A 23086-nucleotide genomic window follows, 5' to 3' on the forward strand; every position below is an offset into this window, starting at 1 on the left:
AAAACGGTATTGAATATAATAGTTAACTTCACAAATCATAATGTTAATGTCATGACCGCCAAGAACAAATACCAGTTTCAGAGGCTTTATGTCACAAGTTTCCCAAATAGTTTTCCCATGTAATTGTTACCAGGACTGGCTGAATGGTTTAGTAGGCACTTAGAGAGTGAAAAACGAGTGACCCTCAACAATGAAACCATGCAGTTGGAAAATTTGCAGTTATTTGTATAATATTGACTTTGAGTCAATTAATGCATGTATATTGAATTCTTAAACATGTCTATAAGCAGCTGTAAGTAAAAGGTAAGATCATTTGAAAGTTCTACAGATTGTAATTGCAAACACGTTAATGTTAAGATTTTGCAGTTGCTTTTATTGCTTTTTAGTGTGAGTCAGATTTGCTTGACAATCTGATTGTTGATGATTCAAGCGATGATGAAGACACAACAGATTTGACAACGCTAGCTTCGCTAAATAACAAGCTAGTGGGTTTGGTTGTTGCATTCTGTCTAACATTCAGAATCTTTTACAATATACCAGATCGTGCTATTGTTGTGCTTCTTAGATTTTTCAGGTACATATTTCAACTAGTCGGTAGCATGTTTCAGGTGAACATTGAAATAAATATTCCATTATCTTTGCAAAAATGCTATGCATTGCTAGGACTAAGGAAAACACCATTTACTGAGTATTTATCATGTCCATCCTGTCATTTGCTATTTAATTCTGATGCATTATTGGCTACAAATATCCGACCTGAATTGATCACTTACCCTTTTGTGGAATTCCCTAACCACCCTCAACAACGTTTTAGATTGCCATGCAATGCCACTCTTTTCATTAAAGTACAGAAGAGAGGTGAGATAAAATTTAAACCTTGTAGGGTTTATTACTATTATGGACTGAAATCTGCCTTTTGTGTGTTATTAAATCGTCCTGAGTTTCTCCTGAAATGCAACCTTTGGTCTGAAAGCAGAAATTCCAGGAGAAACTTAAGCAGATATTACAGATGGTAGAATTTGGCAAGATATGATAAAAGACATGTCAAGCCCTATCAATTTTCTTGGTATTCTAATAAATATTGATTTCTTTCAACCCTTTAAACACGTCTCATATTCAGTAGGTGTCATTTATGCTGTAATAATTAATTTGCCAAGGCATATACGCTACAAACAAGAAAACGTGATTATTATCGGAGTTATTCCAGGTCCTCATGAGCCAAAGAAGCACCTCAATTCTTATCTTGGTCCAGTAGTTGCGGAGCTTCAAGAATTATACACCGGACAATGGTTCGACACATCAATCGGCAGGCAGTTTATAAGGTGTGTGCTAGTTGGTCTGTCATCCGACATTCCAGCTTCTAGAAAGGCGGCTGGTTATCTTGGTCATATGGCAAGAAAAGGTTGCTCACGTTGCTTAAAGGAGTTTCCAAAAGTTGGCGATAGCACTAATTATTCTGGGTTTGAAAGAGATGTGTGGCCATTACGCAGTCATGCAGTCCAATATGGCCAGGCCTATCAGACACTTGAAGCTAACACTAAAGAAGCAAAGAAGAATCTAGAAAAAGAATTTGGTTTGAGATATTCCGTTTTTCATGAATTAACATATTATGACTCAGTCAAGTTTTCAGCTATTGATGCAATGCATAACTTGTTTCTTGGCTCAAGCAAACATGTAATGAATATATGGAAAGACAATGAACTCTTAACAAATCATCATTTTGCAGTAATGCATGATAGAATTGGAAAAATAAATGTTCCAATGGATGTAGGACGTATTCCTCATAAAATAGAATCATCAATAATGGCAAAACTGACTGCTGATGAATGGAAAAACTGGACTTGCATATACTCTTTATTTGTTCTTCATGACATCCTTCCAAAAGAGCATATAGAGTGTTGGTGGCTTTTTGTCCAAGCATGTCGTTTACTATGTAAACCAATCATTACTCCTGAAGATATCACAAGAATTGATGAATTTTTATTAAGTTTCTGTAAAAGTTTTCAGCATCTCTATGGTGATAATGCATGTACAATAAATTTACATCTGCATTGCCACTTGGCAGAATGCTTGCATGACTATGGGCCAGCTCACGATACTTGGTGTTTTAGTTTCGAAAGGTATAATGGAATCCTAGGAATGACACCAAATAACAAGCAGTCTTTAAAAATTGAAAAAACTCTAATAAAAAGATTTATTCAGCAAATGGAATCATATAATGCTCATCCACTCTTTTTACAAGAGTTGGAGAATTTTTTCCCAATAAATGCAGCTGGTGCAGTTAATGAAACCAAAATTAGTTCTGAAATTTATTTGAAACGTGCTAGCTTTTCAACCACAATTTACTGATCTACTATTTGATAACACCATTGTTGAACCAGTTGGACCAAAATCACTGTATGTGTTGCCTCTTGATGAACTAAACTATGTAAAAGAAATGTATGAAGCAATGTTATCTAACTCTGAATATCAAGTGTATCATGTAAGTACATTATGCTATCAGTTCAGCAGATTCAGGCTAGGAAGTCACCTTCTTTCATCAACAGTAGCCCGGAGTGATCGCTCAAGCTACATATATGCAAAATGGTTTCGAAATAATTTAAATACCAATATTGAAAATGAATGTAACTACAGAGCCGGATGCATACAATTCTTTTTGAAGCAGGATGTTATAATAAAGAAAGATGAGGAGGACTCTGAGATAATCATTCAACCTACAGTTGCATTAGTGCAGTGGTATAAAATTCATCCAGAGAAAGATTATTTACTATCACCAATTACATTGTGGAGCACCGACTTTGAACCCCTTTGTGCAGCTTCCTTTGTGCCTGTCAATAGAATTGCAGCAAGATGCGCACAAACACAATTACATTTTGATTTCAAAGATAGGCCACACAACAGTGGACAAACAGTTGTAATAATACCTATTGAAAGTACAGAATAGTATATAGTTAACATTGCAAATGGGTTTACATTAAAATTTTTACATGGTATTTCTTTTTAGTTGTAGTTTTATAGCTTCAATGTTGGGACGTTCATTCCTATTATATTGTAAACATTTACTTGATAATTCTTCAAATAAAGCATTCTTTAATTTACGCTCATTAACTGTTGATGTAATTTTGCCAAACGCATAAATGTCAGAAAATACTGACTGCTTGGAAGCACCATCTCTCAAATCTGGAGCAATATGTGAATGGTAAAGCTTATAAATTTCTTTTTCTGTCACTGACAGAGTATAATAGTTTCCTTCTGAGATCTTGCATGCTTTGCCAAAGTCAATAATTACTGGCTGTATTTTGTTAGATGTGCTGAGTCCTAAGACAACATTGTCACTTTTCAGATCACTGTGGAGTACATGTTGCTTTGAGTGTAGATGTTCTAAGCCACACAAGATTCCCTTGATTATGTCAATCCAGGCAATTTCAGCAGTTAATAATATATCTTTCTGAACTTGTGATTTAGGAAAGAGAGCAGAGTGGAGACTAACAGCATGGTTACCAATAGCATGATAGCTGAGTACTAATGCCTTGTACGGGTTGATGCATACTCCGAACAGGTAGGGAAAATTAGGGTGAACGAATTTGGAAGTTATGTTTGCTTCACCCTCAAATGAAGATCTCTTCATTGGATTAACCAGTTTTACGCAAACCTGGAAATGGCAAAAACTTTTTAAATGACATGTACCATATTGTCCAGATCCAATAAACGTGGCATTTGTTTCATCAAGATCATTTGGATGGATAATCTTGATAGTTTTGAGTAAAGGTATATCATTTCCTGAGTGCATCATATGCCCACTAGTTCCAGCAGTGGTATATTTTCGCAGTTGGTATGGTTTCTTTGAACAACTAGTTGAGTTATGGCCTTCTCTCAAAAAGGCATTCTCTAGTTCCACTTCTCCCAGTTTCCTATAAGTACATTATTATATTTTATTATATTTTATAATTGTAAGACTCATATGCATGAGCATAGTACAATGATTAGTTACAAATTAAATTAGAATGTAAGTAAATAAGTAAGTAAATTAATTAAGTATAAGTAATTAAGTAAGTAAATTAATTAAGGATAAGTAATTAAGTAATTGAAGAGATCACTAGTGTACAAGTGTAGAGAATTGTTGTAGAGTTGGTGCATTTACAGTGACACTTGGTAAAGCATTCCACTGAGGGACTACTCGTGGAAAGAAAATGTAGTTTAAAAATACCTTTAAACAAAGTTAATGTTGAACTTGATGGCGGCCTCGAGCATTCACTCTTAGACACGAGACATTAATAAGAATAACGACGCACTAATAAGAATCCTAGCACATGCGCAGTAGCACGTGGCGTTAGTTGTTGTTAGACAAGTGTTATCAATTGTTATTAAGATGCCTACGAAGGCAGTAGGAAAGAAATCGAAATCGTCCGTAAAGAATGGAACAGGAAAAAACGCTCAGCAGAAGAAGAAATCCCCGCCTAAGAAGCCTCCTGTTAAAACTAGATCATCCGCTGTCTCGCCCGCCAACGAATCTTCCGCTAAGGCAGGAACGAAGCGGAGAAGACAAGCTGAAAGTCCCGGAGCCCGACGAGAGAAGAGATCAAAGACGCGTCCCTTAACAACTGCTGACATTCCGGACATCGTGTCGGCGGTGGTCAGGGGCATGCCACAGTCTGCGGAGGCCACCCCAAGTTCCTCTACACGCCAGAAGAGAGCAAGTCGTCACAAGCAGAAGAACACAGACCAGCCTAGCCAATCAACCCGTCGTCACGTTACTCGCACGACGCCTACTCCTGAGACGGACGACAGTTCCAACGAAGGAGACGCCGACCACGAGGATTTTGGTAAGTTATGTAGTAGTGCGTGTTATGTCCGTGTAATGTTTCGTTTTACAAAATAATAAAGTGCACTATGCAAAGCCTTCTGTATAACGCGCACCATGTAAAAGCTTCTTGTAAGGCGCACCATGCACAAGCCTATGCTTTATATGTACACCATACTTTATGTAGCCCGCACCATGTTCTAGCCTTCAGTTAATAGCCATCCTTATTACGCCATGCCTAAGCCTCTTACTGTTCCTCCAAAAAAAAAAAAAAAAAAAAAAAAAAAAGGCCTTCCAATTGTAATATGCACCATGCTCTAGCCTCGTTCAAGGGGTATCTCATAATACCATGCCTAAGCCTCTTACTATGTTTACTTAATGCGGGCCATATAATGTTAAAAAATCAGACGTTATTCAATCCCCACCCCACCCTTCTCATTGTCTTTTGTGTCCTGTTCTGCAGACGAGTCCACTGATGGCTGTGAACTCCCTCATATCCGGCAGTTGGAAGTCCATCCAGATTCCGATGATCTCCTTAGCATTAACAGCCATGATTCGGATGAGACATCCCCTTCAGAGAAGTCACGCCCACCAGTGTTAATAAGTAATGGCCTCCCTCCCATCCCATCCAGACTGATGAAGCGCGTGGAGGATGGATTGTTTGTTGAGATGGCAGAACTTCTGCCAAGCCACCTGGACTCAGCTGACCTCAACGTTAATGAAGGGCATGTCGCATCATGCAAGCGACTTCCTACAGTGACAGATATAATTGATTGGATCCAGTGCTTTGCAGTATATATGGCAATTATTTCCCGCCATAAACCCAAGAGGATTGCTGACCTCCTAGGATACCAGAGCCTAATAATTGGGGCATCAATGGACTGTCGTGAAGGCAAGTGGGTTATTTATGATCGTCGCTTTCGCCTAAAAGCATCGGCCTCTCGGAATGCTCTATGGTCTGTTATAGATGTTACACTCTGGAATATGACTTTCCCAGAAAGGGCTATTCAGAGTCGTCAGCAGGCAGGCTCCACCCCCTATGCTTCAAACCCCTTCCCAACGGTCACAACGCCAATATCAATACCAACCAATTTGCCTGGACTGGAACGAAAATCCTAATGGATGCTCTCGGTCGCCCTGCCGCTTCAAGCATATTTGCTACCGATGTGTTCATAATCCCAGAGCCCAAGACAGGAATCACAAGGCCTCCCAGTGTCCATATAGGCAGAAGGACAGGCAGCACAACCAATCTTGACTTGATTGATTTGTTGTTTTTTCCTTTTTCTTTGTTAACTGACTTTAGGCCAATACTGATAGTAGTTTCTTTTCTTTCCATATGATTTGTTGTGCAATAACACTATTTAGTCAATATAATATTATGCAATATTATGTGTGGTGATAAGTATGCACAATGCTGACAGTCTAATTATCGACACCTTATCCCCTCACAGTGGTGTCGGAACAACATATTATTGGTGTGCACACTAAGGACTTGCGTTGTAACTACAGTGACTGGATCTCATCTTGGACCAATCACCTGAGCCACCAGCTATCTGATGTCAAAGTACCACCTGCGGTCAGGGCAGTCAACACACCACTAGATGCAAGCAACTGGAAAAAATTGCTGGTAGATCACCCTAACAGACCATTGGTCAACTTTTTTATTTCCGGTATCACAGAGGGCTTTCGCATTGGCTTCAAAGAGCAATCAACTCCATTGAAATCTGCCAAGCAAAACCTGAGTTGTGCTCTTCAACACCCTGACACAGTAGAGAACTACCTAACCGAAGAGATTGCACTTGGCCGTGTTGCTGGCCCATTCCAAAAGTCTTCGGTCCCACAAGCACATGTTAGCAGGTTTGGGGTCATCCCCAAGCACCACCAACCAAACAAGTGGAGGCCGATTGTTGACCTCTCCCATCCGACCAGTGGCAGCATCAATGCAGGGATCCCTAAGGAACTGTGTTCGCTGAAGTACATCACAGTGGACTCAGCTATTGACCAAATTAAGTGCACAGGCCGTGGAGCACTGCTAGCCAAAATTGACATCAAAAGTGCATTCCGCCTCCTTCCAGTTCACCCAGCCGATCGCCACCTTTTGTCTATGAGATGGAGGAAGCAGATCTTTGTTGATACTTGCCTACCCTTCGGGCTTAGGTCTGCCCCCAAGTTGTTCAACGTTCTGGCCGACCTACTGTCTTGGGTCCTGGAGCAACAGATGGTGACACCAGTCCTGCACTATCTGAATGATTTCCTTACTATTGGCCCACAGGATTCCCCTTCGTGTGCTAGTAATCTTCAGAGGATTAAAGATACTTGCTCCTTGTTAGGAATACCTCTTGCCCTAGAGAAGGTTGAAGGCCCTTCCCAATCTCTAACCTTTTTGGGAATCTCTCTGAATACTCAACTCATGCTGGCCCGCCTACCTGATGAAAAACTCTCAAGAATCCGGAACCAAGTTTCAGCTTGGCTATCTCGCAGAAAAGCAACAAAAAGGGATATCTTACCCCTGGTAGGCTTGCTGCAGCATGCCACCAAGGTGGTAACACCAGGAAGGACCTTTGTGTCCAGAATGTACAGACTAGCAGCTCGCCTCAAAAAATTATCTCACTTTACGCGTCTCACAAGCGGCTTCCGCTCAGATCTTAGGTGGTGGCACCTCTTCATCACACATTGGAACGGGCTCAGTTTTATCAACGGCTCCACTCCAGACTATATAATTGCCTCAGACGCATCAGGGTCCTGGGGCTGTGGAGCAGTATTTGGATCTCAGTGGCTGCAACTAGCATGGTCAAAAGACTGGGCACAAATCGACATAATGGCGAAGGAGTTAGCACCAATTGTCTTAAGCTGCGCTATTTGGGGACCACTACTATCAGGCAGCAGAGTGGAATTCCACTGTGACAACAGCAGTGTTGTTGACTCCATTACCAAAGGATCCTCAAAGGAAATAATGGTCATGCACCTCTTACGCTGTCTCTGGTTCTTCTCAGCTCATTTTGATATAAAGATCTCAGCTTGCCATATTCCAGGCACGTCGAACACTGCCGCAGACCAGTTATCCAGAAACAGATCAACAGAATTCTTAAAGCTGCATCCTCACACCTACCGCTCCCCTGCATCAATCCCAATGTCACTGTTGAAGCTCATATCACCCCGGAGACAAGACTGGACTTCTCCCTCCTTTCTTCGTCACTTCAAGCGAACCATCAATACACTGCAAGGGTCTCCACCTGCAAGAAATAAAACATCACATACTTAATGAGCTCACATAAAACAATGCTACAACATAATTGACCACACATTTGTTGTTCAATGTAATTTATGCTGTTCATTGTAATTGCTGTATGATTAACTTAGCTGATAATTCATTTGCCATTCTTGTTACAAAATCCCAATAGACACTTGCAAACAAGGCCACACATACATACTTAAATTCCATTTGTAGACCTACCAGGGAGTACTCACCTCAACAAGCTACTGAACAAAGCCCAAAAGCTACTACATCATGGACTGGCCAAATCCAGCAGAAACACCTACACGGCTGGACGAAGACGATATGTTAACTTCTGCAAAATGGCAAGGATTCACCCGATCTCAACATCCGAGTGCACCCTAACTCTGTTCATATCGCACCTAGCTACCTCCAACATCTCGCAGGGAACTATCAAGGTGTATCTATCAGCAGTTAGATACATGCATGTATGCAAGGGGCTTCATAACCACTTCAACCGCCAAATCACTCCTAGGCTCCATCTCATCTTAAGGGGAATCAAAAAGCGCCAAGCAGGCATGCACTCAGGAAAACCCCGACTGCCGATTACCATCCAGATGCTCTATAACATAAAAGCCCTCCTATCAAAGAAACCTCCTTCTTATTATAATACCACACTCTGGGCTATGTGTTGTCTTGCCTTTTTGGGTTCTTAAGAGTCAGCGAGTTTACAATTCCTACAGAAGGCTCCTATGATCCATCACGACACCTATCTCTCAAGGATATTGCAGTTGACAACAGGAAGAAACCCCGTCTCCTGCAACTGTCCCTCAAAGAATCCAAAACAGACCCATTCAGGCAGGGTGTCAAGGTGCACATGGGTGCCACAGATAGCTTGGTATGTCCTATAAAAGCAATGATTTCATACCTTGGCAGAAGGAGTGAACAACCAGGCCCACTCTTCATCACTGAAGAAGGAAATGGCTGGACGGGAGCCATGTTTCGTGCAGGCCTCCAGTCCCTGATGGTCAGCCTTAAACTCGATAAGCGCCACTATAACACACATAGCCTTCGGATTGGGGCAGCAACGTCTGCGTCTCTAGCCAAACTGCCAGACTCTCACATATAAATTCTTGGCCGCTGGAAAAGCAACGCATTTAAAAGGTATATCAGACCTCCTCCCAGTGAGGTAGCAAATATGTCCAAGATCATCGTAGCTGGTCATCACTGACTCCTTTTTGACAACCTCAGCATGTAATTGGTGTATTATATGTACTAAGGACTGTCTAATAGTACTGCATATGTCATATTGATAGTGTTGTACAGTCACTTCATGTTGCTACCGTGCTTGTCTTGACACTACCGCAAAGTGGCTTCACGCTATAACGGTTGACCTACACAATTTGTTGGCATGCACACCTGCCATAAGCGCTGTTCCCAAACAGCCGGTATCTCCAAAACACATAATCTAGATACTTGGGTGAAAGGTCTCTCCCCCCACCCACCTGTGTGCCTGGTGGGGGGGGGGGGGGGGGGGGGGCTCACCTTTCTATGGCTTAAAGGAAGGCCTTTGGTGCGTAGAATGCCTCTGGGCACCAAAGTCCTTCCCTGCCCAAGTATCAGCACATCTGGAAAATAAAAATATAAGACCCGGTAGGCAATTGATCCCAAAAAGAAATCTTAGGACAGAAAATTCTTTAAATCAAACCCAGCAACCGGGACCAGGTACACATACCAAAACCACCACTACCAACAACAGTTGGTCGGTGGCGAAGAGCGACCAGTACTGCACCTCCCTGGACACGTCAAAGGTTAGTCAAGTAATTAATATTAAATGTAGTTTAAAAATACCTTTAAACAAAGTTAATGTTGAACTTGATGGCGGCCTCGAGCATTCACTCTTAGACACGAGACATTAATAAGAATAACGACGCACTAATAAGAATCCTAGCACATGCGCAGTAGCACGTGGCGTTAGTTGTTAGACAAGTGTTACCCTCCCATCCCATCCCTCTTATGCACAAATACCAGTTTTCACAGCAACGTCATGCCTACAACAATAAATTCCAATAAAAATGTACGTGGTCGACCCACATACAGGGTATAGCACACACACATATATACATATACATTGCACTCCACCCTCTATTAATCGCTTCAGTGGTAGCACTCCTTCGAGCAGGCACACTGGTGGTGATACGACTAGCCAGTACTGTGCCTCTGTTGTATTGTCATCACATGATGCTATCATACTTGTGCATTGATGTACTTATTAGCTCCCTGCAGGTGAACCTATTATACTGCCAATGCTAAGTGGTAGTATAGCCTGGAGACTATCATGGGCCATTACCAAGCAGCGATGCCAAACGCAAGGGAGTGCCTGGCAGGAGACTGTATCATGGACCAATACCAGAACTTCCACAGCTCTGCCATGCCAAAGCTGTTGCAGTTATTAGCCAATATTGCATACTGTATTTTCTGTTTGTTGTTACAGCTACTGACACACACGATGCACTCCTTTGCTCACTGCAGGCAGGGAGTGCCTGGCATGTGACTCCCATGGGTCAATGTCACCTCCCCCAACAGATGTAATTCAAGCAAGGGAGCGCCTGGCATGCGACTCTCATGAGTCAATGTCACCTCCCCCAACAGATGTGATACAAGAACGGGAGTGCCTGGCATGTGACCATGAGTCAATGCCACCTCCCCCAACAGGAGTCTTGGCACGCAGCTCTGCCACAGCTGGTCAGTGTCAGCTCCTCGTTGCGAGGAGTGTAGCACACTGCTTCTTAGCAAATGCTGCCTCTTCCACACTTCTCAGAATCCAGATCAGCATTCGGCCGCCCAGTGCCAATGCTGGTCTCGCCATTCTGAAAAAACAGAGCTTTTTAAAAGCTCTAGCTGCATTCGCAGCATCTCCATTCCTGATAGAGGGAATGTGATAGTACCTGGTCTCTAGGATGGTTGTTTTAGTATTCAGACCCAATCATGGCTTAAAGGAAGGCCTTTGGTGCGTAGAATGCCTCTGGGCACCAAAGTCCTTCCCTGCCCAAGTATCAGCACATCTGGAAAATAAAAATATAAGACCCGGTAGGCAATTGATCCCAAAAAGAAATTTTAGGACAGAAAATTCTTTAAATCAAACCCAGCAACCGGGACCAGGTACACATACCAAAACCACCACTACCAACAACAGTTGGTCGGTGGCGAAGAGCGACCAGTACTGCACCTCCCTGGACACGTCAAAGGTTAGTCAAGTAATTAATATTAACTGTACTTATAGCTATTAACTGTAGAAGATATTGTAACAAATCTTTTGTTGTGACCTCTAGTGATAAGAGAGTTTTTAATCATACATTCTGGGAGTGAAACATCTATTAAACCATTTAAGATTTTATAAAGGACACATAGAGACTGAATATCTCGTCTTTTCTTCAAGCTGTCCCACTGTAAAGTTGATAACATTTCACCAACACTGCTGTATCTGTTAAAATCAGACATCACATATCTAGCAGCTCTCCTTTGAACAGATTCTAATTTGTTAATGTTAATGTTGGTATAGGGGGACCAAACAAAAGCTGCGTACTCCAAAATTGGTCTGACATATGTACAATAAGCATCAACTCTAATATTCCTCTGACAGAAATGAGTGTTTCTTCTTATAAATGCTAGGGCAGAGTTAGCTCTTTTACAGATACACTCAATATGCTTGTTGAAAGTAAGTTTACTGTCTAATGTAAGTCCTAAGTATTTAGCTTCCTGTACATGGGCAAGCATTTGATCATACAGTGTGTAGTGTGTGACAGTTGGATGCACTTTGTGAGTAATTGTTAAAACAACACATTTAATTGGGTTAAATTACATAAACCATTTGTTTGCCCAATGTTCCAGACAATGTAAATCATTCTGTAGGACATCGGAGTCATGCTTAGAGTGAATTTGGCGATACAATAGACAGTCATCTGCAAATAGGCGACAAGTAGATTTGATACAGCTGGGTAAGTCATTTATAAAAACAAGGAACAGTAAGGGGCCCAATACAGAGCCCTGAGGTACTCCACTGGTAACACTGACAACTTCTGAAATAGAACCATCACAAACAACTTGCTGTTTACGGTTGGTTAAAAAAGACTGAATCCAGTTAATTGTCTCTCCGGTAATTCCGTAGTACCTTAACTTTAACAGCAAGAGTTTATGGGAAACTTTGTCGAAAGCCTTGCTGAAATCCAGCAGTATGCAATCAGTTTGTGCATTGTCATTTAAACTGGATGCTAAGTCATGGACGGTTAATAGTAGTTGAAGATCAGCAGAGCGTTTTTGGCGGAAGCCAAACTGATTGGTTGAGAGGATATTGTTACGTTCTAAATGACCCATCACATGCGAGTAAATAATGTGCTCTAAAGTTTTACATAATAAAGAAGTGAGTGAAATGGGCCTGTAGTTAGCTGGGTCGGATCATGATCCTTTCTTGAAAATAGGTGATACTGTTGCTTTTTTCCAATCTGTAGGGATTATGCCTTGTTTAAGGGAAGCTGAAAACAAAATGAACAAACATGGAGTCAAATCTTCAGCAAACATCTTCAGAAATTTAGCAGGGATGTGGTCGGGTCCTGCAGCTTTTGATGGATCAAGATCTTTTAGAAGCTTAGTTATTCCAGAGGCCTGTAAATTGATTTTAGAAATACTTGAGAAAGGAGAGTCCGCAATGCTTGGCAGGTCTTCATCATTTCTGTCTGGTGTAAAAACAGTACAGAAGTACTCGTTCAAGATCCTCGCTTTTTCTTGACTTGTTGTATAGGATTGCCCATTTCTTTCTAAGGAGGGTATACCAGTATGATCAGATCTTAAAGATTTGATGTACTTATAGAACATTTTCCGCTTACCATACACATAAGGATTGTGGATAGTCTTATACATATACTGATTGAAAGCACGTCTAGTTTCCCTTTGCATAGTTCTCTTAATATCTTTAAACCTATTCCATTCAGAAATTGAATTTGAGGATCTTGCTTTGTTGTAGTACCTCTGCTTACGCCTCCTTAGCTGTTTGATGTTGCGACTAATCCAGCATTGTTTGTGGTTTATACGGATGGTTTTAGATGGGATGTAATTGTCCATAATATCCAGTAAGTTATAATGTAAAACATTCCAGAGAAGCTCAACGGGGGTATCTTCAGTAAATACAGATGTGTAGTAGTTCTTAAGTGCCAGTAACTTAGTTTTTATGTCATTATGATTCAAGGAATTCCACAGGAATATTTTACGAGCTGTATTTTCTTGGTAGGATGCCTTCATTTGAAATGTTGTGAGAATGATGTCATGGTCACTAATTCCAGGAACTGGACCAGATCGATGTATTAGGGTTGGCCTGTTTGTAAAAAGTATGTCCAATAGGTTTGATCCTCGAGTTGGGAGCTCAACCATTTGAGTAAACCCACAATCAGAAACTAAGTCCAATGTTATATTATTGATCTCCAGAGGATATCTATATCCACAAACGGAGCTGGTGCTCCAACATATATCAGGTAAGTTTAGGTCACCTGCACAAACAATCACTGCCCTTGGATAGGCTAACACAATGCTATAGATAGCATTACAAAGTGAGTGGTAATTAGATACATCTCTATTAGGGGGTCTGTATACACTTATAAGTATCATTATGTCACTAGAGTTTGAAGATGCTTTCACTTTTACTGCGCATATTTCACAGTGGTTGTCACAGTCAATAAGTTCCAATTGGTACTGCCTTTTTATACCAATTAGAGTACCTCCATAGCCATCACTTCGATCTTTCCTATAGATTCTATAATTTTCAGGGAGAACTTCACTGTCAAAAACTGATTGGGATAGCCATGTTTCGCAACCAGTAATGAAATCAGGTTGGTACAAGTCAATAGATTCCCACAAAGCTTGCTTTTTACTAACTACGGATTGTATGTTTACTGAAATCAATGTTAATTTTTTAGAAGGTAGATTAGATGTAGGTGTACTATTAACAAGGTCAGGAACAATTGTTAGAGGGAGGTGGGGTAGCAAAAGTAATGAGTAGCGATTGATCCATGGCTTGAATTTGAGTTGGTGGTGCAGATGTATGGGCAGTAGTAACGGGACCAGGGTTATTATTAACTGGCTTGCTTAACACTACTATTTTGTTATTTCTTATTACCAAGTTAGTTTCTCCACTTAACTTCCTTCTTTTTAATTCATCTCTGAGCATTCTAAATGTATCTCTCTCTTGTCTTGTTCTATCAGGTGAGATAAACATGTTACTGAAGTCTTTGTGGCGGTGAAGATTATGAGCATTTCTTAGGATTAGCAGCTTCTCTTCTAGATCTGTGACTGTTACTAAGAGAGGTCTAGCTTTGTTGCTAGCAGATCTACCTAATCGTAGTACCTTAACTATCTTTATGTTAAGCCTGAGACCCTCTTTACAGACGTGAGCAAAAGCATCACTATCTTCATCTGATTCTGATAAATTGTATACAACAACATTACATTTACGACGTTCCCTTTCTGAATATTCTCTGATGACATTTATGGCTTCTGCAGCACCGGTGGAAGGTGGAGGATGTGAAGGAGGTTTGGTTGTAGGAACACTTTTGTCAGATTTAGACTGATCATGTGCAAGGGCTTCAACCTTTGATGATAGGGCTACTAGACAGGCAGATAACTCTTCTATCTTGGAAGCTGTTTCTTGTAATTTTCTGCTGACTAGCTCATGACCTTGTTGAAGATTAACTGTAATACTGTCAACACTATTAGTAGATACATCTGTATTTCTGACCAACTGCTTAAAACGTGTTTCACAACCATTCAACTTGCAGCAGTAAACAAGGTTAGGAATACTTTTAGTAACCTCTGCAAGCAGTTTGTACTGCTCCTTACTTAGACCCTCACAAGCTGTGTGGACCCAAGAAAAACAAATATCACACTGAGCTGCCTCACTACCTTTACCCTTGGTAGTACACTTCTTTTTACAATGGTTACAAATATCACCTGGCATACTCAGTGCTTTTGGTGGGGTGTTATCTTCTGCGCGTCCCCGCTTGACTGCTGGTGTGGTCATCTTGACAATGAAAGGTGCCAGACGTTGAAACCTGCACAATAACAACAACCACGAATGTTCCTACCAAAAAGATGGCTTGCCTTCACAGGTACCGTTATTTACTAGAGCCACGGTACAACAGCGTGAGCGTTTAGGAGACAGTAAGACTGTCGAACGGCTGTACCAGCCGTCCACGGCGTCACCTTCGAACTCCGACGAAATATGCGGTTTGAGCAAGGCAGTTTAAGGTCAATAGTAGCACTCAAAAGTCCATGAGAAGGAAGGTGAAAGTGGAGAGGATAAAGTAGACGCCATCCACAATCGAAAAATTTTTTTACATGTAGCAACATGCAGTAGTTATCATTACACATGTATGCTATGCATAACTATTCTGAACCAATGGGTAGCCAATGCCTTGGAATTATCATACTGTACACCATGTGATAAATCCAATTAGAAAAACACAGAAATCCTAAAATCAAAACAAATGAAAATGAATCGATCATGAATGGCTAGGACATGAAACAGCATAAGAGCAACTGCACAGGTAGCTAGCAACCTCGCTAAAACAAATCATTGAAATAATTTTAAACACAGGACTTTCATATGTACACCATTGGGTGATTTGCATGGACACTGACTACCCCTTGCTCTGAACCTTTATATTCACTTGCCAAAAGGTGTTACAACACATATCAACATGCATGTGGTGAAGTTAGTGAAGAGAATACTACATCCCAGAGGTGAAACACTGAACCGGCTAACTTTTTAACTCGTTTCTGCTCAGTAATAGCTTTATCCAGACGCTGTTTTAATGCAGCATTGGTTGATTTGAAGCATTCGGCCTCACTAGCCTTTAGTGTTGCAGCATTATATAAACGCTCGATTTTACCAGGTCTTTGGTTTCGACATTTGGTTCGTTTCTTCTTCTTTCGACAACTCTTTCTTCGCAATTTAGCCGTTTCCTTGGTCATATGCATCTCCTTTAGAGAATCTGACTTGTCCATCACACTGATTACGTCCGTAGCTATCAGCTGTCACTAGTGGTTTTATTAACTGCGTAATACCATATAATACCATAGTATTCTTTATGTCTCACGTGATCGCTTTCTGGCGGGATCTTTGAAGTTTGGAAAAGATTGCTCGGTGTTTCTGAAGCCCAATGGCATTTCCGCATTACTCAGATGGTGATAGCATGCCAAGCAGGTAATACTATATACAGCTAGGTTGTTGCAGTTATTACAAGAGCTAGCTAAACGCCATTTGTCCGCACTGCGACACTGGCGAGTAAATGCAAACTGAAAGTTTTTGTATTCACCATAAAGTAGCTTTGTATATATATAGTCTAGTAACGTAGGTGATTGTGATGACTGATGCAATATGCCAGCAGTATACAATAACTAGCTGCCAAGTATTTTTTTTAATATATAGTAGCTATAGCTGTGAGCCTGTGTCTAATGTATCGTGTCGATCTGACGGTTGCTACATACACTGTGTATGAGATACTCTAATGGCTGCGTTGTGTGCATGTAGTTTCATTAAATTTAACTGACTGAGTTCGTCACTTTGTCTAAGGGTCACCATAACTAGACTACAGGAGTAACAAATTTAATTACTCCTTACGGGCTTCAAACTCTATAAGGAAGAGATTCGTGCATGCTGTATTGCTATGAATTTAGATAAATGCTAGGTGATAGCTAAATGCATTTCCTCAGTGTGATATGCACATGCACCATAATTTGAATTTTCTTCTTAACTCATTTAGGTACCTGCATCCGGACTCTAATGGAGTAAATCCTACTAATTTTTATGGCAATAGTGGAGGTACATTTACTAGAGGCGATCAGAGAGTTACACCATCTCGTCATCACACTTCTCCACCATCTCGATTGGAATACAATTCTTCCAATCAAGATCAAGCTGTGTTTATGTCTATGCTTCAATCCATGAGCATGTCTCTCAGTGGCATTCAAGCTCAGTTATCCACCATGGACCAGAAATATGAAAGACAGGAAAAGCAGCTTTCAGAGCTGAAAAGCAGCGTTAAAATTCTAGGAAAGCAAAAGCAAGCTGTCACAGTACAACCCAAATCTCGAAAGAGTCCTCGTGGAATAAGTGTAAGTTGTCAAGTGAATTGTTAAGTTGTTTATTGTCTTGCAATAATATAGGCTTGTGTACGCAGTGTACATGCCACGCTTCTTGAAAGAGAGCAATTCAAGGCTGATGAAAGGTGATACCTCAATTTCATTGCTACTAAATCTTAAAATACATGTATGTTGACAGTGCGAAGTCACCACATAACAAAACAACAATCGAAACCCTTGTTAATAAAATAAAAGGGCAAGATTATCCTGATAGGACAAAGATTGCTTGTGAGTTAAGTATGTGCATAAAAATTGTATTTATTATTTATTCTAGATGCTGCTAAGAAATACCATGAATATTTGGTAAGGCTCCAAAAGCCCATATCAGAGGAAGAAAAACTTGTCAAAGAGAGAAAATCAAGAGTTCTTCAGAGGCAACAGCGGGTATGCATAATAGGTTTAATATAATTTTAGTTTAAATATTATATATTAACAGCTTCATGAAAGACGTAGTCGATATGCTGTTGGTAGTGAAATTAAAATCATGAGCTTGCTAAGTGAGAAGTTTATGTCAGATGAAGAAACTGACCCTGAGGATGATACAACATTCATTAAACGTACACTGTCGTGGAGGTCACCCAAACTTACCAAGATGATAATGAAACTTGATAAAAGATATAACAAAAACAAAGATGATTCTAGGCCACTGAAGCCTCGAAGGAATGGTGAATACTCTGCATGGTCAATTCCCAAAAATGCTCCATCCTGGGCTATCTGTGCAAGTTCAACTGAATTAAGCTTCCCTGACCACGATCTATGCACCACCAGCCCTGAAATGGGACCACTGCCAGTTAGTGAGCCAGAGAACTCTGATACCAGTAACAGAGAAGACCAAACATTATCGTCTGATGAAAGTGATGACAGTTCAGATGAAGAACTGAATGAATGGCTACAGAGTGCTACTGGTGTATGTGGGACAATAAGTGACTGACAACAGAACTGATTCAGAACATTATTTATCTTGCTAACTGGAATTTAGCTGTAGTACTGTGTGTGTTTGTTATCTTATATATTATTCATATTTAATAATTAGCAGTATAACATATTCATTGGCTAACCATTATCAAATTATAATATTATGAACAGTATTCTAGTTCATGCTATTAAAATTAATGGTAAGTAGTCTGAAGTATTATGTGTGATACTATGTAAATTTCAGTTAAATTATGTTCCATAAGTCTGAGATATTCTGTGGTAATTCTGCCCTTAGACTATTTCAGAGTTTGCATGTGAACTTCCTCTGTAGTATTCTGCAAACAATAAAACAGATTATTGTAGCAGAATATCACCAGGTAAACAGATATTTCCTAAGGGTAATCTGGACAGATTACTCCTGGAGTTTTGCAGTGTTTTCTTGATTATACCTACCCCTACACATGACTATAGTTATTATTTTAGGGGGATGAATATCTTTAGTACTTTCTCTTCTTAAGTTAGTGGGGTGGTGAATACCAGTACTCTAATAGAACATTCAGTTAGTAAAAAGTGAGGATTATAATCAATGTACTTGAAATTTTATTGCAAGAAAATTTTGTTAGGCTTTAACTAGCAACATTTTCATTGGGTATCTGATATGCAGCATACACTGAAGATTTCAGTTAAAAATTTACAGTAAACTGTGCAAGATTTTATGTATTATTTTTCCTAGAGCTCAATTCAATATGATTTGTTATTCCATTACTCTATATGTCACATATCAGTCAGTGTTGATGGTATCAATGTTTAATGGAAATCATGCTATCCCTATTATCACAACACTCCTCACATACATATGTACATTGTATTACAGTTCTATACTGCTGCTTTATGTTAATGTTCTGTGTAATTGTGTTAGTACCGGGTAAATAAGGGTAATGCATAATTATGTATATAAGTTAAATAAGCTAACAGGTTACCAATTATATGCATATAGCCACAAGTTGTAGACTGTAATTTATAGAATTCATTTTACTTGGTGTATATGTTTACCCTCCAGGCAATTACAGCCATTCTTCCTTGCCCAGAGGAATACATCACAATACACATGAGTAAACAAAACAACGTAAATACAAAAACAACCAAAACTATAGCTAGTTACCTGCACAAAGCAAAAACTACACACACATACAATCAATAGAGTCACAGTACTGCTAAAGGGAATCCTTATACTCATTCAGTTGACAGTCAGTTCACATTGTACTTTGCAGCTTTAAGGTGTGAACTCTTGGACAAAATATTAGAATGCGAGAACAAGATTTTGAGTTGTGTGCTACCAATTAAAATTTCTTCCAGAGAAAGAAATTATGAAGATTAGCATGAACAAAAATCTAATATTGGGATGATTGCCCAGCTACATGGTTCATGTACTTATAAATAAAAGTATTATTTCCCTTTTGAAAGAACAACATCTTCTACATAATCACATTATTAGGTGGAAATGTATTCATATACTGATTAACAAGCAACAGAAGCTACTACACTGCTGTAAAATTGATTTTTTCTATGACTGTATGGATGACAAATGTCTAAAAGTATATAATGTACATATGTATATACATTGCACACTGCAAATGTATTAATACATTTATGTACGTATATACGTACATGATTTTAATGTAGAGCAGTTTTATGCACAAATATCATATATGCTTTCTATTAAGTGGTCTACATTGATTAAGAGTTGTAAGGATCTGTGATCGAGAGTTGTGAGTAACTAATTCAGCAAGGAAGTGGCATACAAAAGATTATGTGTATTTTATTTGAAAATATTCCTAGCAGGTGCACATTTGATGGTGTTGCAGATGCCAACTTTCATATTCAGTAACAGGGAAGTGTTCTAAATGAAATGTGGTGACTGTTCTATTAGAGTATTTGACTGACTGCTCTATTAGAGTATCCAAATCTTTTATAATTTTTTGAGGGGAGGACTTACCTTATGTGCCCCCCTTTCATGGATCTGCCACTGTTCCAATCTGTTTCAACCATTTTTTAACATCTTGCCAATTGCTGGTTAAGTATTAGAGAATAACAAATAGTTTAGAGGAACTCCCAATATAAAAGGAACCCTGAAATGTGCAGATTCTATACTGCTTCTTTACATGAAAGTTTTTAGGCATGTGACTTGTGGATGAAAAACTAAGGATGCTTATCTTTTCACTTCTTTCACTTGTTTACCATAGCTACATACTGCTGTTATATGAAGTGTGACTTGTTAAACAACGCTAATGGTTTGTGTGTGCTTGTGTTATAGTTCACAAGTATAGGAGAGTATGGCTATGCACTGTGTATGTATATAGGACACCTGCATTACAGTGTAGTATAGAACTGTAGGTATTAAGTAGAAAACATTATGAATGCAGTGCAGGAAAATACCACATGGGTGGGTTGTATTAACCGTATGTGCAGCTGGTGGAATAACACTCAGTACCCTCCCAAAGCTCACCCCCTAGGATTAGGAGACTACATTGAAAAAGAGTACATACAAACTTAATAATTTATAAGAACATAATAAAAATATATATATATATATAAATAGGGAAAATTATGGTGTGGGATTATGGGATTAAGTCTATCAGGGGAGAAAATGCCCAGACATTGAAAGGAGTCTTGTGTGGTAGTCCAGTTTTCCTCATTCTTAAGAGTAACTCTTCCATCTCAAGACTAGCTTGGGGTGAGATAGCACAGGGTTTCATTAGGATTGTTAGGATGGCCTTAGAAATCCCAAATTTGGGAACCTTAGGTATTTCGCCCCCAAGCTTCATGCAATTGGAGGCCAAACTTTGTGGCTGATCATATCACTGGCCCTATTTGCATAATCATACCATGGAAACCTGCACACCTACCAAAACAAATGGTGGTTGACAATTGAACAATATCAGCTTGAGACAAATGGCTGATTATCATTTATCCGACCAACATTAAATAAAACTGATAATTAAGAATTAAAATTTAGAGGACAGTTAAGCAACTGCAAAATCTGCTGTATTCTTCTCCAACTATATGTATGGGTGTACTTGACTGATTAATAATCATAAACAAGGATTCTCTAACTGTTGTATAATGCCTATATATTCTTTGGCAAATCTGTCAGATCTTAGCAATACAATGTAGACAGTGATCAAAGGTCATATTATTATGTGCATATATACATGCCCATACTCTGACATGTATCAGTACTGCGGTTAGTGAAAGCATTCTGTTACTATTATTAGATAAAACTTTTTATTGAAGCAAAGCATTAAAAGGCATGTGCACTTGCCATGACTTTTAAAACTGTTTAAGTGGTGAAAAATAAGAATACTCTAAACACAACAAAAATTATTACAATCTGGGGTTCACATTCTTATAATGCCTGTTGTATCTTGATTGATTATTTAATTCTCCAGTGATTTTGTTAGATTTAATAGGCCACTGTATACAATCAAGAGTTCATATATATTATGAACTCTTGATACAATCCATACATAATTTTAATATCCAGAATTTCTAAAGCAGGGGTGGATCCAGGGGGGTTCAAAGGGTTCCATGGAACAGCCCTTTTGAAAGAGCCACTCTTACTCGAGATACTCTAATAGAGCAGTCACAATAATTTTTTGAGGAGCAGTGTAGCAAGCTATTTATCTAGTTATAAATAGTTGGTGAGGGCATCTATGGTGAGTGGCAACTATTGTCAGCAGGTGATAACCATCTTTTTTTTTTTTTGGTCTTCAACTTAGCTACAGCTAGGCTGAAGTTGCAATTCCAAAGCGGAGCCCCCCTTTTTAAAAGTCTGGATCCGCCCCTGTAAAGATCATATATATTTATGCAACAATCTTTTCTCCTAGTATTATTGTTAGTTCTTTACAGGGACCAGCACTGAAGGTCTAATATCAGCAAAAAGTCACTGTTGCTATTATGTATATCACTAATTCGAATCAAAACTAGCACTACTGTACTGTACAGTAAGGATAGCATTTCCCCATAAAAAACATATCGACCAAAAAACCCATTTCATTTTTCCATCATGATGATTTGGCAGCATTATGTTATTAGCTAATCAAATGTATCTTCAGACAAACTATCCACCAAACCAATTAACTGATGTCTTCAGACAAACAATGGCTAACAGAGTTATTATGTTGCTTTAGTCTAACACATGCCTTTTAGAGTACTTGAGTGGCCATACCTTTGTCTTTCTATGTGTCATTTGCTTGCAGTGCAAAGATGTTGATTTGTGTGTTGTGCGTCAGTGGCTTTGTGTGTTGTCTACCATGTACATAAAATAAAGCACGTTGTGTAGTCATAGCTAGCTGCACACATCCAACTGCAGCACATGTATAGAAGTTTGACTAATGACAAATAATGTTATATTATACAAAAAAGTTATCAAACAAATGTAATGAATTTTATCATCTACATAGTAGATCATTACCATCACCTGATGTGCATATTTAACTCTTACTTTAGTCAATATAAGTCTAGTTAACTAGTATGGCTAAAGTACGAATCAAATTGAAAGTCAGGTCACAAGTGATGATCTCCCTCATCAAAACGTTTTATATTATAATGATAGTAAAATTCATTATACACTTGTTTTGCTATTATCATGTGTATGTAGATATAAGTGATTACATCATGCAAAACAGCATCCTAAAGTATGTAGCAGCAAAATCCAGACAGGCAGGCAAGCACACAGACATAAAATTACACATACACATGCATGTTTGCATGCACACACACACTCACACACACACACACGCACACACACACACACACACCTACTACACCACATGCACACAAAGCAAAGCAAAAGCAAAGCCTACAGCAGCCATACGAAACACAGCTATTGCTGCCTAGCAAACCAGCACTGGGATGCCTATGCACCACTCAGGTTCTTAAGCCTTGTGCAGGCAAATCCTCCTGGG

At 39.4% G+C, this 23086-nt stretch overlaps 1 protein-coding gene and 1 long non-coding RNA gene across 5 annotated transcripts in view; one reads left to right on the forward strand and one right to left on the reverse strand.

Annotated features, from left to right (window-relative positions):
* The first annotated feature begins 9561 nt into the window (after positions 1-9561).
* Positions 9562-18285, forward strand: LOC136250742 (uncharacterized). 3 transcript variants are annotated; one of them, XM_066043017.1, is made up of 7 exons: positions 9562-11263; positions 11928-12013; positions 13300-17177; positions 17229-17290; positions 17344-17432; positions 17479-17588; positions 17641-18285. In XM_066043017.1, the coding sequence occupies exons 3-7, from the start codon at positions 16782-16784 to the stop codon at positions 18133-18135; spliced, it is 1152 nt and encodes a 383-aa protein (XP_065899089.1). In that variant the 5' UTR covers positions 9562-11263; positions 11928-12013; positions 13300-16781; the 3' UTR covers positions 18136-18285. The 3 variants fall into 3 exon arrangements, with proteins under 3 accessions (XP_065899089.1, XP_065899088.1, XP_065899090.1); XM_066043016.1 differs by lacking the exon at positions 9562-11263 and having other exon boundaries at positions 11443-12013; XM_066043018.1 differs by lacking the exon at positions 9562-11263 and having other exon boundaries at positions 11444-12013; positions 16826-17177.
* Positions 18215-23086, reverse strand: part of LOC136250744 (uncharacterized) — an 18796-nt gene continuing 13924 nt past the window's right edge. Inside the window, exon 5 of one of the 2 annotated variants that reach the window (XR_010698699.1) lies at positions 18215-18454. This is a non-coding gene — a long non-coding RNA (uncharacterized lncRNA). The remainder of the gene's footprint in view (positions 18455-23086) is intronic. The other variant, XR_010698698.1, reaches the window with a different exon arrangement.

Source organism: Dysidea avara, chromosome 3, assembly GCF_963678975.1.
Source record: "Dysidea avara chromosome 3, odDysAvar1.4, whole genome shotgun sequence".
NCBI classification, from domain to species: Eukaryota; Metazoa; Porifera; class Demospongiae; order Dictyoceratida; family Dysideidae; genus Dysidea; species Dysidea avara.